Source organism: Antennarius striatus, chromosome 5 (genome assembly GCF_040054535.1).
Source record: "Antennarius striatus isolate MH-2024 chromosome 5, ASM4005453v1, whole genome shotgun sequence".
NCBI lineage: Eukaryota > Metazoa > Chordata > Actinopteri > Lophiiformes > Antennariidae > Antennarius > Antennarius striatus.
Window position 1 is genome coordinate 5,226,871 of NC_090780.1, and position 16,557 is coordinate 5,243,427.

Consider the following 16,557-nt stretch of genomic DNA (forward strand, 5'->3'; position numbering starts at 1 on the left):
TGTTATAGAAATATTAAATTGGCAATGTCAATGGTGACATGCTCCATTTTCACTCATAAGGAAAATACTTTTTTTAAAGTTTCAGGCACACCAGCTTTTATTTCTACAGTTCTTTTCTCATTATTTGCAAGTGTGTATGTCAGTAACTGGATAGAGATGTGCCGCAATTGGGAACTAAACGAAACATGAGCGATAAACAATGACTGAAAGCCAAGAAACTAGCTGGAGACGCAAAAGCACTTTTCAGACTGACCAGGACTTTGTGCTGCCCGGTGAAGTTTGGAGGCTCACAGAGCAACTGGGTGTTGGACACGGTGAGGGAGCAGGGCTTATCTCCAATCAGCACTGTGTAGTTCAGCTTGGCTCCACCAAAGGCAGAGGGCACCAGGTTACGACCCTGCAACACATGGAGAAACAATGAAGGAAACTAATGAAAATGACAGTATAAATCAACCCAATTGTAATCTTTATGCATCAAATGAGGATGTTAAGCTATCCAATAGTATCTAATGGTTTTAGCTCACTAGAATGTCTCACCACCGACATATATTATTAACAAAACTATACTTTATATCAAAACCTGTGTCATTCTGAGACAATAGTGTAATTTGTTCTAATGGACCAATCTCATATGAGACTAGCATTCAGTACATTGGAGAACCACTGACTCATATGTTGGAAATCTGTTAATTTATTAAATATTTATCCTGACAAAGACAGATTGCATTAAGATGCAATCCAATCTGCCATGCTTCTCTTCCACAGCAAGCTGAGCTGAAGATATATGATTGCACATGGTGTAAAAGTGAAAAGCAGATGAAACCTGTTAGGAACCATGTTAGTTATAAAACATGAGGTAAAGCAGAAGTCACCTCTTATTACAATATTTTTGACATCTAATATGTAAAATTACCTTCACTGCTGCAGGGGCAGCAGTAATGGCTGGGTAAAGACAGCATTACTTTAATACTTTATTCCTTTATGTCAACCTCAATGCCAAATATGTCATTCTACTTCTATTACAGTAAAATAATTATGTCAGATTACTTTGAGTATGATGGGAGCTCCAGGCTTCTGCTCCAGAACACCTGATAGACTGAGGGGCTCCAGATAAGGGTTGGGGTAGTACACAAAGCTTGTGTTGTTGTACGAGAGCAGAGCCTGGACGTTGTTGAAGACAAAGCCAAACTCATCCACGTGCTTGACTGTCTCCTGGTCCACGGAAAAGTCTGCTTTCAGGGAAGGGGCAAAGCAGTTGATGGTGGTGGGGTTCAGCACTCTGCATACCTGCAAGAGTCAAACCAGGTGTCATGCATGTCAGAGTCAGACTTCCTTGTGGAAATGCACAAGCCAATATTTTACTTTCAAAATTAAAGCACCTGAACAAAGGTTTCTACATGAGAATAATTTCCTTCGCTCTACAACATAATTTTTTCTTTGCTCTTTAACACATTTTCTCATTCATCCTCAATACCAGCTTTTTTCCACTGTCGCAGTTTGCAGGGTTGCTGGAGCATATCCCAGATGACTAGGGGTGTGAGGCAGGGTACACAAGAACTGCTGTTCACTGGATATTTTCTGTTTTTCAGACCATTCTCTCTCTTGAGATGGTTGTGCATGAAAATCCCAGAAGAACAGCTATTTCTGATTAACTTAGACAAGCCTGTCTGGCACTAACGGCCATGCCATACTCAAAGTAACTCACCTTTATTCCCCATTCTGGTTCTCGGTTTGATATAAAAACCTGTGTAGCAGATAGTCCTGACCATGTTTACATACATTTAGCTTCTGCCATGTGATTGGCTGATTAGAAATGTGCCTTAACGTGCAGTTGGACACTCAGTAGCTCATAAAGTAGCTGCTGAGTGTATATCTCTAAGTCTGTTATTCATTAGCCAGCACTTTACTCCCATGACGTCCCATTGATAAGCTCCCCTGTCTTCTAGTTTTCTGGACATTCTGCCTGGTGGTGTGTGACAGCTGTTATAACAGTTGATAATTGATATTTCTGTTGTCCTATCTACCTATCTGGCAAAAATTCTGGTTTATTTGAAGCCAATCACTTGCTCCAATGTTGGAGTTTACATCAACCTGCTCTATGTCTGTGTTACTCCCATAATTAGTTCTTTTTCTTCTCCTTTCGGCTTTTCTCTTCAGGGAAATCAGTTGCCTCCATCTAACCATGTCTTCTGCATCCTCCGCCTTCTCGCAAGAAGGTAGAGGATTTCAAGTACTCAGGGTCAACAGTCCAGAGCAATGGAGAGTGTGGAAAAGAGGTGAAGAAGTGTGTACAGGCAGGCAGGTGTGATGTGTGAGAAGAGCTTCAGCTAAAAGGAAAGGAAAGGTGTACAAAACTGTGGTGAGACCAGCGATGTTGTTTGGTCTAGAGACAGTGTCACTGAGGAAAAGACAGGAGACAGAGCTGGAGGTAGCAGAGATGAAGATGCTGAGGTTCTCTCTGGGAGTGACCAGGAAGGATAGGATCAGGAATGAGTACATCAGAGGGACAGCACATGTTAGAGGTTTTGGAGATAAAGTCAGAGAGGCCAGACTGAGATGGTTTGGACATGTCCAGAGGAGAGATAGTGAATATATTGGTAGAAGGATGCTGAGTTTTGAACTGCCAGGCAGGAGGCCTAGAAGAAGACCAAAGAGGAGGTTTATGGATGTAGTGAAAGAGGACATGAAGGTAGTTGGTGTGAGAGAAGAGGATGCAGAAGACAGGGTTAGATGGGGGCAACTGATTCGCTGTGGCGACCCCTGACGGGAAAAACCAAAAGGAGAAGAAGAAGAAGACTTAAATAGATAAAAATTAAATACTGGGCAGGAATCACCACTACATTATTTAATTGACTTATGCAAGTTTGTCAAAGTTTCAGTATGTTCCGGTGGCCTTTAATTTGCCTGAACCTGAGCTATATTATTATACCACATTAAACATCCCTTAACAGAAATTTTTTTTGTCAATAATTTAGCTTATTGGTCAGAAAAATATATTTTTTTATTATATTTAACTTTTAAAGCAAAGTGCAATGTAAATCTCAATTTTAATGTGCAAAATATCTCTGACATGTCCTGAAAAACCACCCTTTTGAAATGGATTTTTGCTATTTTAAGGATTTCTTTCAGATTATGAGCACCGAGTCTCCTCAGTGCTCATAATCTGAAATCATTTGGCAATCCCATAAAAGATGTTTGAGTTGTGAAATTGGAGGCTAAAGGCGGTCTAGACATGTAACTTGACTCAGACAGTAGAATGACCCCCAGAAATCATCTCCTGAAGCCCAGTTATAATTTTAGTTCCTTTTTATCTCCTTTGCTTATGTATGACTTTATTTACACATCCACACAAACTCTGACATTTTACAATCTAGAGTTAGTTACATATTATCAAGCATTTTTTTGTTCATTTAGACTCTATTGGAGAGGCTAAAATTGGTGCGAACACGAGTTATTTTGCTTTCTCAGTTCTCACTCAGGGCAAACAAAATTTTTGACCCAAAAGAAACTAACTTGAATTCACCTCTCTATATTCGTTCATCTTCTGAACCGCATTATCCGCCGCAGCGGGTCACGGGGAGCTGGAGCCTTTCCCAGCTGTCTTAGGGCATAAGGCGGGGCAAACTTAGGGTGCGACACCAGTGCACCACGGAGCCACACAAAGACAGACAATTAACCTTTCTAATAATTAAATACAATATCACAGGGTTGTGACTGGATCTGCATAAATTCTTAGACTACAGTTAAAAAATAAAAAGTAGTAACACAACTATATCTATATTGTTAGAACAGTTGCCAACTACTACAACAAATGATTGCGATGATTAGTAAGCAACAAACATTCGGTGGACTATATTAGCAGGTGTTACTTACATTAACAGATTCATGTCCACCGTATTTGACTCTGATCCGTGGCTCCTGAACAACGTCAAGGTTGGTTCCAGTCACCGTCAGGGTTGTGTGTCCACTGTTTGGAAATAAGTCAAAATCATTGGTGAAACAAACGTACACACAGACCACCTTTACTTCATGACTTAACTGTAATGACAACAGCAGACAACGAAGAGAGATTGATGCGTTTAAACTTGCAGAGCCAGTACTTTGAAGAGAAACGGCTTTAGTGCGGGTTTTAGGAGGGGTAACAGAGCAGTAGCTCATGCTTTATTATTGGGCAGGGAGAGACAGATCAAACAGGAAAACCAGCTGGCTGCTATTTTATATTCATCCATGACTGTGGGGCTGGCATGACATGAATGCAGGTGCTGCTTGTTTACATATGCGCAGTAGATGTGATTAAAATAAACAACACTCTAATCTTTGCATAACCTGTACAGCAGTGTATTCTTAGAAAACTGTGTGTTCTTAGAAAACTCTTATGAGAGTCTGGGAAAGGAAGCGGAGGACAGACGAAGAGGGGAACTTTATATTGAGAAAAAAATCTTTTAAAAAACAGCTTAAAAACCTGGTCAGTCTAGTCGGGTTCACAGAGAAGAAATCCTCTCACATTAAAGGATGCCTACCAAAGATTGTAGGGCTGCACTGTGGGGCTACACAATCATGATGATTGCTCTTAATTGCAGCACCACAAAGCTCCTCCTGTCACTAGACTGATGGCCAGGCTGTTTCTCTGAAATCTAATCTGCCAGGATTTACTGCCGGGTAATTCCAACCAAAACCAAATGAAGTGCTGCCTTTTTTTTTTTTTTTTAATGCAGTAGAGGTAAGAGGCTTTTTGACTGTGATAGAAATGTTTATTCTTCATAGCTGTGCCACACTCATTCAAGTGAAACGCATGCAGTAGAGCCAAGAAAATACAATATGAGGAAGAAAGGTCATTGCTACACTCCCGCTGGATCCTCTTTAAGGTTCTGGAAAATACAAGTTGGTCTAAATTGAAAGCGGAGATCTCCACGGGATTATTGATCTATGAAGGGTGGCAGTGGCTCAGTGGCAGAGCGGGTCGTCCAATGTTCCAAGATCGGCAGATCGATTCCTACTCCCGAGCTGACAGTGGGAGGTGTCAGCTCACCTCCGGAGCAATGCCGAGGCGCCCTTCAGCAAGGCGCCATCCCCCTTACCTGTTGCTCAAAGGGCTGCCCGCAACTATACCTCCCATTGCATGCGTACAGGACCCCTTGTGTGTGGTTGTGTGTATTACAGGGGCCTGTACACACAAATATGCATGCGTGTGATTGATTGATGACTAAGATACTAGAGTTTGCATTTAATTTCCCTTCGGGGATCACAAAAGTATATAAAATTTAAAAAGAAATTATAATTTTAAAAAAAAGTGTTTCAGTTTTTTGTAAAGATGTCTGTCTGACCTTCATCATAACAATTACGCAGGCAGACAAATAAAACAAAAACACCACCTCAGGGCTAAAATCTACAACTAAAATTATATTAATGATAATAATATAAATCAATATTCATTTCACTTTTGATATAGTCAGTGATATACTACTATTTTTGCACAAACCAAAATCAGTCTTTTTTTTCTAGAAGTAGTTGAAAATAATAATTTTGCCATTCATTGACATTCACTCCCTTTTGTTCAGGACCACATCAGGTGTGCCCTCTGGGTGAGTTGCAATCAATTTTGGAACAATGGAGTTGAAAAAGAGTCAACAGGCTGTATGAACAAGGGCTGTGTAGTTATGAACTGAACAATCAGCATGCATGGGCAGAATGTTAGCAGTTTGTAGAAAAAATCATAATCCTTTTAAGACAGATGACAGGACATTGATTTTGGCATTGATAGTGCAGTGGATAACCTGTCGTCTCACAGCAAGAAAGTTCTCGGTTCAATTCATTTCTGTGCAGTTTGCGTGGTCTGTCTGTGTCTGAGTGGGTTCACTCCGGGTTCCCCAGTGTCCTCCCTCCTTGTTCGTCTCTCATATGGCCCCATGATGCTCTGGCAATGTGTCTGGAGCAAACGTGTCTCTCATCCTTAGCCAGTTGGGATATGCTCCATTGTAACTTGTTACCCGAAAGGTGGAAAAGTGGCTGAAGACGAGACAATTACGGTTGTCTCGTCTTCAAGGAAACGAATGTATGGATCTAGTCAATGGATGTCATAGGAAGTGAACAGGTTGCATGTGCTTTGGATGTGATTCCTTCACTTGGAAAGCACCCTGGATGGATGCTTTCCATGTAACTAATAACAAATAAACTCAATCAGTTCCTTATCTTAAAATACACAGATTCATCAATGAAGTGTTTCGATCATTCAAAGGCACGGAATACACTGAATTACTAATGTATTCAATGCTGCCTCTGTAAATAAAATAATTTACAGAGGCAACAAGTTTTTGAGCCCTGCATTACTGTTTAATATGTCCACAAATTTAAGGACACAATCTTTGTGTGGTCTATTATTTCAGAAATAGCCTTAAATCTACTTTCTGACACAGGCCCAAAAGTTTACAGGTGTCTTTATGAGGTAAAGAGATCAAAACAACATGAGCAAAGACAAGAGTTGCTAATTGCAATCATCCAACCTGATAAGGTATCAGCTAAAACATGTGGCTGGTAAGTGTGTACAAGCAGAGCTGTTCTGCGCGTCACCTCATTATGCTCCACAGGGGTTCGATACGCTGGATCGTGGGGTCTTCTATGTATTCAAAGGCCAGACTCCCTGGAACTCTGGCCCAGTCAACACTCAGACTGACCTGCACCGGACCGGCTTGAGGTTTGGATGGTGGAGAGAAGCAGACAATCTCAGACATGGTTCTCCTAGTGGGGTTTCAAAGAGAGGCATTTATTAATGCCTGTAATTCTGACTCTGATCACTTGAAGCTGCTGTGATAAACCCCTGACTTCACACAGTTATGTGCCTTGAATATCCTATAAAAGGAGGGAATTCATTGCTGACTCTTCCATTTCTTTGTCAATACAAATGCTTTAGGGATGGAACGCAGTAAGTAATTGATGTAATTAAAGCGTGCTCATGCTCATCACTGCCTCACCTCAACCCCATGACTCCCATCATTTGAGGTATTCTGAACATTCAATAGATATAAAAAAAATAATAAAATCTATTAATATACAGAGAACAACACATACTACTATGAGATTCATACCACCTCACACATTTTTGCTTTCATTTCATGTATGGAAAATTCATTTAAAGTCTTTTTTCAACAGACTGCAGATTGAAGACTAAATCTTCAGGAGTTTGTGTTATCGCCCAACTCACCTGTACAGCTCACAGGTATGATGACCAAAGTAAACATTAGCAGCACTGCCAGCATCCAGGTTCTCTCCAACAATAGTAACCTTGGTGCCCCCAGATTCAGGCCCTCTGTTTGGTGTGAGGGCCTGCATTGAAGGGGTCTGTAGAGAAAGAAAACAGTCTTTATTTCTGCTTACTTGGTGGTCAAACATAGAATACAGGTTGTTATTAATATAATTATACCAAAGAACACAGTTACAGGGCCTTGGCTGAAAAAATCAAATTCTAAAGATAAAAATTTTACACATGAGAACAATTGTATTATGCAGTTCTTTATTTATAACGGCATAATGTCAAGACCACGCACAATGTTGTCTTGAGAGTGATGATGAAACCATTATATTGTACTGGGGAAAACAAAAAGTTTTTTTGTGTGTTTAGAGATCAGTAGTGTCAGCGTGCACATGTGGTATCTTGACAAGTGTGGCAACTGATTTTGGATGCAGAATTCATATCAGGGGGTAACTATTGCTGATCATTGCACCAGATTATGCATCTCATTAGGTCAAACACAGTAAGTTATTGTCACTTTCTGTTACAGATAAGATATAAAATATGCCCTTATCTCACCCGGCTGTAGCATCACAGACACTGTAGTGATCCTGTAGAACTGCAACTGTAACTGTACTGTTAAATTGGGAATCCTTCTTTTCCTTTTCCTTTCGGCTTTTCCCTTCAGGGGTCGCCACAGCAAATCACTTGCCTCCATCTAACCCTGTCTTCTGCATCCTCTTCTCTCACACCAACTATCTTCATGTCCTCTTTCACTACATCCATAAACCTCCTCTGTGGTCTTCCTCTAGGCCTCCGGATATCTGAAGGCGTAACCGCAAAAAACACTTGCATGGACGGGGCCTCAGTCTGGCCTGTCTGACTTTATCTCCAAAACCTCTAACAAGTGCTGTCCCTCTGATGTACTCATTCCTGATCCTATCCTTCCTGGTCACACCCAGAGAGAACCTCAGTATCTTCATCTCTGTTACCTCCAGCTCTGTCTCCTGTCTTTTCCTCAGTGACACTGTCTCTAGACCAAACAACTTCGCTGGTCTAACCACAGTTTTGTACACCTTTCCTTTCCTTTTAGCTGAAACTCTTCTATTACACATCAATCCTGACACTTCTCCACCCATGCCATCCTGTTCCATCCTAGCCCTTTGCAAAGTTTCACTGAAATCAGTTCAGCAGTTTTTTCATTAGAGAAAATGTCACACATTTTGCTAGCATATAATTTTATTATTACAAGTTCAAAAAAATCCCAGATTTATGCTATTCTACAAATTTGCACCAATTTTTTTTGAATATTTCTGTTCCATGTGACACCCTTCTACAAAAATTTGTAAAAAAACAAACAAAAAACAATCCAGCAAGCTTTGTGTAATTTTTCTGAAAAAAAGTCAAGTCACCGAGAGACACAAGGTGTAAACAATCTTCTTGGTGTGGGTGATTCTAATACTGAATAAGTTTTTTTCTTCAAGGAAAATGAATGAGTGTAATAAATCACACATACATGTTGTAGTAAGTAATACAGAGTGAGCAAATCATTAGAAACGTAATTATAACATAATGATGATTATTATAATCATGGCCCTGCAATGAACTGACAATATGTCTACCTGCCTATGGATGAGAGGCACAGTAACTGTGACCTGGATTCAGTTTAGCAGCAGATGATAAGGCAATTACGATTGTTTCATCTCCAATAAAATGAGTGAATGAACGAATTAATAAAGAATAATGATTATCCTTTTACGCACATATATGTTGGGCTTCATTACTGTAAATAAATAGATTGGTTCAGGGTAATTTTATAATCAGTTTTATGTTTGTTTCAGATCTACTAGAAAAAGTGTTTTAGTGTCAGCATTACGACAAAGGAGTAGAGCTGGGAGGACTGGGCCTGTAGTTCCGGTCTGCATTCCCCAACGCATAGTTTAACCGGACCAGGAGCACTTCCTGTTGGAGCCAAAGCCATCTCACATACAATCCTGACAAGACAAAAACACAACAGATCCAATAAATTGTCATGCAAACCTGGCAGTAACCCACATCAGAATCACTTTACTGCATTGCATCTATTCTGAAACGATAGTGGTTGGCTGTGATTGAAGCAGACTTATATAGAAATTGTGGGGCCAATACTGGGGTCCATCTTTCTTCTTATTGGGAATCCATTAACAGCAATATATGACAAATGATAAAATATACTTTTCCTCATCTCTAGCACGATTGCCACCCTCCATTATCTATGGTTGCCATGGTAATGTAGTGGCTTCTTCAATAAATCAATATTTCCTGTCTGGTTTGTTAGAATAATGTACAGAAGTTATCGATGACATTAACGATGGAAGTACCAGAGTGATAGCAGTAGGTCACTTGAGCAAGGTGTGACCTCTGAACTGCTGAAGGGGGTAGGAATGTGTATGCTTCTTGTTTTTAAGGAGAGAACACCATAACAAGAACAAATTATTACTTTGTTATGACATCATGCCATATGCATTACTGCTGTTTTCTATCCCCCATCCTTTAGAAAAATAATGTAAACAGGGAACGCCCCAAGATAATAAAAGAAGATTCAGCAGAGATATGCTCTGATAGCGGGTTGGAGATCTGTAACTGAGCATATCTCTGCCTGTTCTCCTCGCGAGTAAAAAACTGTTGTCTTCTCCTTTTTGTGAGGTTGCTTGAATCTGACAAGGTTATAGCAACTGACCCCGTGCTGGAATTAATGGATGTAACAGCAGTAAAGCCATGTATCAAAGCACAGTATGAGCCAAATGAATGGCCGTGTCAAACATGCAAAGAGCTCCACGTTCCATGATACAAAAAAGTACCCAGTAAATCGTCCCTGCCCAACCCTTCCATTCATACATTACAAGAAAAATTCCAATGTGCTTCTGGCATGTTCCTTTCTTTTTTCTTTTTCTTCTTCTTTTTTACAAAGGATATAAATAAAGTCTCCGCAGCCTGGGCTAAATTGCATTACATGGCTGCGAGAGAAACACATAGCTAACAGATTGTCCCTCTAGTCAGCGACATGCAGCGCATTTCAATTACAGCTGTGCCAGCAGGCTCATGATGACAATGGCACAAAGACTGTCTCTTCCTTTAGCTTTGTCTGAAACAGAGAAGCAAAGCTCTCTGCACAGTCCTCCAACCTGATGAGTCATCTCTGGGTTCTCATTAATTCACAGAGTATTTTAGTGTCTGAGATTAACAGCAGGATACACTATATAGCATGTGTTTATCTTCATGTGTCTGCGTTAGTATCTGTACTGTATGTTTATGTGCTGTACAGTATGAAATCCAGAGCACAGGGGAGGGGAGCTCTCTTACTGTTCTGCAGTGATATATCTCCCTTCCTGTGGCGTGCACTGCACACCTGCCACCTCCACATTGCCATCCAGCTCAGAGAAGGACAGACCCAAGTTCAGGCCCTGGATGGTGACTAAAGTGCCCCCCTCCAGAGGGCCGGCCAGTGGGCTCACCTACAAAGGAAGGAGAAAAAAGTGAGGATGAATATAGAATTAAACAGCAGGGTACACTGCTGTTTAATCCTATATTAAACAGTAGTTTAATATAGGATTAAACAGCACAATATAGAATATTGTGCTTTTCAATATGGAATTGTAAAACCTTCAACTTGGATTGTAAGTACTATTTCTGTATGATAATGCACATTATTTCCAATAGGTTTCTATAGAGGACAACAATTTTAATTAAATCCAAATTGATGTTATTAGATTCAGTTAAGAGTCAGTCTTCCTTATCATTTATTTAGATTCTTTGCAGAGCATTGGCTTCACATATGTCAGTATGAAAATGTTGAAATCTATATTTGTGGTGATTTATAGTTGTCCACGACAATCCATCCACCTTGTATGGTGTGTAACAGTTTTGATTGATTATTGCAGCCAGGTCTTGGGTTGGTCATAATAAGTTGAACATCAAAATGTGCATGAGGACTATGTTCATCAACTGCCTTCATCCAACCAGCCTTCCAACCACAAACTACATGCAATTCTAGCTCAAGACCTTCAAAAATGGTAGAAGTGATGCAACAATGTGTTTTGGTGGATAATGTCAGAAGCCACCATGAAGCTCATCTGCATGCTGGATGTCCTCAGCGGCTGTTTGAACTGACTGCAGTTCACTGGCATAACTGACTTTAGGTGGAAAACGGAAAAAGTTTGGGGGCATCTGGCCCCGTTCTCTTCCTGAATACCAGTTTATACTGTAGCGAATGCAGAAGGTGTTGATGGCGTCATGCTGGTGCCCCATGAAGACAGTGTGGTTATGTTATTGGCAGGCATACATGTAAGGCATAGCAAAAAGCACAGCTGTATGATCCAAACATACGCTTATGTAATCCTAATCATATGAAGGCCACATTTCAGTAATGTATACATAGATACATACCTATGATCAAACACAATTGCGAAAACTAGTGTGACCCGTCCTAATCACACCTGTCGAGTAGATTAAATGATAAGTGTCAGCTGGGGCGGCAGTGGCTCAGTGGTAGAGCGGGAGGTAAAGTGGGTCGTCCAATGTTCCTAAGGTTGGCGGTTCAATTCCCACTCCCGCCCAAAAAAACACCCCGAGTGTGAGCTGACAGTGGGAGGTGCCAGCTCACCTCCGGAGCACTACCGAGGCACCCTTGAGCAAGGTGCCGTCCCCCCTTACAAGTTGCTCATTTGGGCGCTCAACAAGGGGGCTGCCCACCACTCCACCTCCCCCTGCATGCCCACAGGCCCCCCATGTGTGTGTGCTGCAGGGGCCTGTACAAACGAATATGTATGCATGCGTTTTAAGTAGTTACAAACTAGAATTGGCTCTTAATTAGCCTTTGGGGATCAGATCAGTATACAAAATTTAAAAAAATAAGTAAAATAATGTGTTCTGGTAATCTGAGAGCAAACAGACATAAAAATTGTGAACAAAAAGTCAATCTTATTCTCATTGAGAGTATATTTACCTTAAGTTTGAGTGAATTGCGTAACTCATACCAAAAAGGTTTATTTGAAAGGCAAAACAAAATTTAATGAATAATGCAGTAAATAACAAAACCTTGAAAGAAAGCTATTCATATTCTTTTCCTTGGTAAAGATAATCATCCCTACAGGAAACCTTGGGCCCTGCAGAGAAGCAGCCCTCCCTCCCCTCCTGAGCAGCAGAGGGTAGTTCATTCATTCTGCTGCAGTTCCTCACAAACACGAATAGTATGACAGCGACTTCAAAGACTAGACGTTCTTTGAAGGTGAAGAGCTTTGCTTCGCCATCCCTGACCCGCTACATCTCATTTGATAGGACGACAGGAAAATTTGACATTACATATCTACTGCTGCTCTTTAAAGAAATTCAATTGTCCTTTTTTTTTTTAAGCACTTTAGCCACTGTGGGATAAAATGGACAATTGTCTCAGGTAAACAAGCACGTGGAAAGAAAGCTGGAAAGGTAGCTGATCGATTATTGCTTTCATACTGGTAATATCCAACATGATTTGCTAGCAGAAAGTTTTCTAATACTAAGGCAATACAGACTACTGTAGACAATGAAGAACGTTTGAAGAAGAAGGTTATGTGGTTAGATTGTGTTCAAATTTTGTGATGTCATGCTTGTAAATATTGACACAGTATCAACCAATCACTGCAAATCCTGCACAACCTTATCATTTTGTCTGATCATAATTTAGCTAAGTTTCAAGTTTCACTATTTACTGCAGTTTTGAGCTGGATTTGTTCATCAGTAAGCCCACTTCCTTTTAAAGTTTAGACAGGAATACCACACACTTTGCAGCAAATGCCCGAAAATATCACAGCATGCATCTCAATCAAAAACTACTCTAATATTCTTCTTCTCCTGGGTTTCTCACTCACTTTCTGGCTTTTTCTGACAAAGATGTCTACTAAGATATTTTATTTATTTATTTATTTATTTATTTATTTCTGCTACATTGGGTGCCTCAAGGAGTGTTGTTTTTACCGAGAGAGGAGGGGGGACAGGGCCTCATCCACCTGGCTAGTAGAACAGCCACATTCAGATTACAGTTCATCCAGAGGTTTCTGACCGGACCAGCGGATCTGACAGGGAGAGAGGTGGCCAGCTGCATATTCAGACGTGTGAGTAACTTGGACCTGGATGGTGCACTGTTTTTAATGGATTTTAAATTTCTAAAGTTAAATGGTTTGCCTCCATTCTATCATGGTGTTTTTAAGTCATGGGCCCTATTTAAAAGCAGCCCAGGAAAAGGCTCTGACTCTCTGTTCTGGTTACTGAAGGAACCACTAGTGCATGGAGCCAGGTTGGATGTCTGCAGTGGAGCCACGCCTGGGCTGTCTGCAGCGCATTGCAGAACCAGGACCATGACCCTCCAGCAGCTGGTGGACAACGCCAGGCCAGCGTTGGCGGATGCCCAGGATGTGAGCTCCCTGCTGAACATCCAGTCCACCAGGGTGGCTCAGAGGGTGCTACAACTGTGGAGGTAAAGACTCTCCGGGAAGGAGAGAAGACTCCTCCTGGACTATAGTACAGGGACTGTGCCTGACAATAAAGACCCTTTCCCTGAGGTCCTCATCAGTCCCCTGTCTGGAGAACTGGAGGGTCCTCTCCTCGGTGATGAACGAGAAATCAGCCTGCACACGGCCAACAAAAAAATACTGTACAAACAATGTGTAAAAGTAATCAACAAGAAAAACCTGTGTAACAGAGCCCCCACTACCTGGGCCAACAGGATGACGGGAAATGGACCTGACCCGCAGTGGAGACTTCTGTACAAACCTCCCCTCAAGAAAAAAACAGCCGACCTCCAGTGGAGGATTTTACATGGTGCCATCGGTTCCAATGCTTTTATCTCTGTTTTTAACCCTGCGGTGTCCAGCCAGTGTCCCTTCTGTCCCCTTCCAGAGACAGTCTTTCATGCCTTTAGTGAGTGTGAGAGACTTGCAGTGCTCTTCACTCTTTTAACGAATGTTTTTAATCTGTTCAGTGAAAATTTTAATATCAGGAAATGTATTTATGGTGCTAGGTACAAGAAATCGAATCAGAGAAAGTGGCAGCTTTTAAATTTTATCTCTGGAGAGGCAAAACTTGCAATTTACGTGACCAGGAAGAGGAGAATTGAAAACAATACTGTTCACGAAGCAGCTACAGTTTTTTTGCTGTAACATCAGATGTCGCTTAAAACTAGAATTTGGTTTTTACAAAATGACAAAAGACCTGAATAACTTTAGGAACATCTTGTGTCACAAAAATGTTTTATGCACTTTAGTTGATGATCAACTCAGTCTCGCAAATTCCTGATATAATGCACTGATTTTTAAATTGTATTTCTTTTTATTGGTATTTAGTATTTTTGAAGCACTTCAGCACTTTCATCCAATGTAAAGTGTGATTAAAGTGTTTTTGCAAAAATCAAAAATCTTGTTTTTAGTTTGATAAATGTTAGTTTTCTTCATTCAGGGACGTTTTTGATGTGAATTCCTTTTTGTGTGAATCTCTTCTGGATTTTGTGTCAACGTGATTATCTTGTAATTTGGCTTTTATGAATAAATGTACTTTTTTTTTCTTTGTCTTTCTTTCTTGATTAATTTTTTCTTGATTAATTTCTTGGATGTTCCTAAAAGCTGCTCGAGAAAAAAAATAACAAAAACATTATGATTAACATTCTTGTGTTTATGTGTGTGTGTGTGTGTGTGTGTGTGTGTGTGTGTGTGTGTGTGTGTGTGTGTGTGTGTGTGTGTGTGTGTGTGTGTGTGTGTGTGTGTGTGTGTGTGTGTGTGTGTGTGTGTGTGTGTGTGGGTTACTTAGCTGAAGACAATTTCTGTTTCTGTGAGTGAAAAAGAGTACAGGTAGTCAGGCTCTGTACCTTGGCTTCTTTACTGTTTATCATGGATAATTAAGCAAAGGCTTATGATAGTGGTAGTTTGTGATGATGGCAACTCTGCCTCTCCCCAACAATGACTCCCGCACTTTCTCTTTCTTTTCTCTAAAGGTAAGTCACATGCTATATGCTACTGTACCGTACAGTGGATCGTCAACATCAAAGTCTGATTCAGGATATCAACATCTGTTGCTGTTGGATGTGCTTAAAAAAACTGGTCAACAGTTCTTAAAATGTTTTTTCTTTTTCTCTGTCAGGATGAAAATATAAGGAGAGAAAGTTTACCGCAAACTAAGGCCCCGTCCACACAATGACAGTTTTAAAAAAAAAAAACTTTTAAAAAACGCATTTTTCAAAAAAATCTCCATCCACACGTAAAGGCGTGAAGTGCATTTTCGAAGACGGCTATAAGCATGCCAAACCATGTGGTGCCAGTATTGAGTCAAATTTTATCCAATAGGAATCCTCCGTGTTTTGTTGTCACAACACACGAGCCCATAAATATGACGTCACAGCGGTTTTCGTCGCAGGCAAGACGTCAGCGTTTTTAAAAAGTTGCAGATACGTGGTCCACACGACCACACGGACCTAGCGTTTTAAAAAAAATCCACCTAGGCCAGCGTTTTTAAAAAGCCGCGTTTTCGTTCCAGATATCTGCGTTGTCGTGTGGACGGAAGGCGTAAACGCAACAAAAAAGTTGCATTTACGAATCACGTGTGACGAATCACGAGTGACGCTAATGGTACATATTTTTACGTATTTCAAAATATTATAATTTTATATTCTTATTTATTGCACATTTACATGATACTATGTGCTTTTAATGGGTTTCTAGTGATTTTAAGAGACCAATGTTTGTGGTGGACGGATGTAAATTTAAGTGAAATGACATAAGCCTGGTTTTTATTTTTCTGTATATTTTTTTTCAAATCCGCCATTTAATCAAGAACAACTCGAAATGGCCGGTGCTTTATTTTATATTATTATGTGTTCTTTTCATGTCTTGCAATTGTTACTTATTTATTTATTTATTTTATTTTTTATACTCAATTAAACCCCGAAGGGAAATTAGTGTTAATAAATCACACATATTAGTGTGTACAGGCTCTAAACACACAAACACACACAAGGGGCCTGTACCCATGCAGAGAGAGGTAGAGTGGCGGGCAGCTCCTGCTTGGTGCTCCCAAATGAGCAACTTGTAATGGTGTCAGTGTGAGCTGACACCTCCACTGTCAGCTCACACTCTGGGTGTTTTTTGGCGAGAGTGGGAATTGAACTGCTGATCTTGGAACATTGGACGACCCGCTCTACCGCCCGTTTTACCATTGAGCCAGTACCGCCCCCTCTTCCCCCCTTAGGGAATATTACTTTCTTTAATTTAGAGTAGTAATGGCATGTAAATGTCCTCAAAAGGTGTTTGAAAATTGAAATTTAATAAATA

At 40.5% G+C, this 16,557-nt stretch overlaps 1 protein-coding gene across 1 annotated transcript in view; it reads right to left on the reverse strand.

The window, feature by feature from the left end:
• LOC137595593 (plexin-A2-like) overlaps window positions 1-16,557 on the reverse strand; it is a 92,683-nt gene that overhangs the window by 20,323 nt on the left and 55,803 nt on the right. The window contains exons 13-19 of the mRNA XM_068315803.1: window positions 10,568-10,719; window positions 9,102-9,219; window positions 7,199-7,335; window positions 6,568-6,735; window positions 3,874-3,967; window positions 1,048-1,287; window positions 254-397 (exon numbers count right to left, since the gene is read on the reverse strand). Of these exons, the coding sequence (XP_068171904.1) occupies window positions 254-397; window positions 1,048-1,287; window positions 3,874-3,967; window positions 6,568-6,735; window positions 7,199-7,335; window positions 9,102-9,219; window positions 10,568-10,719 (1,053 nt within the window). The remainder of the gene's footprint in view (window positions 1-253; window positions 398-1,047; window positions 1,288-3,873; window positions 3,968-6,567; window positions 6,736-7,198; window positions 7,336-9,101; window positions 9,220-10,567; window positions 10,720-16,557) is intronic.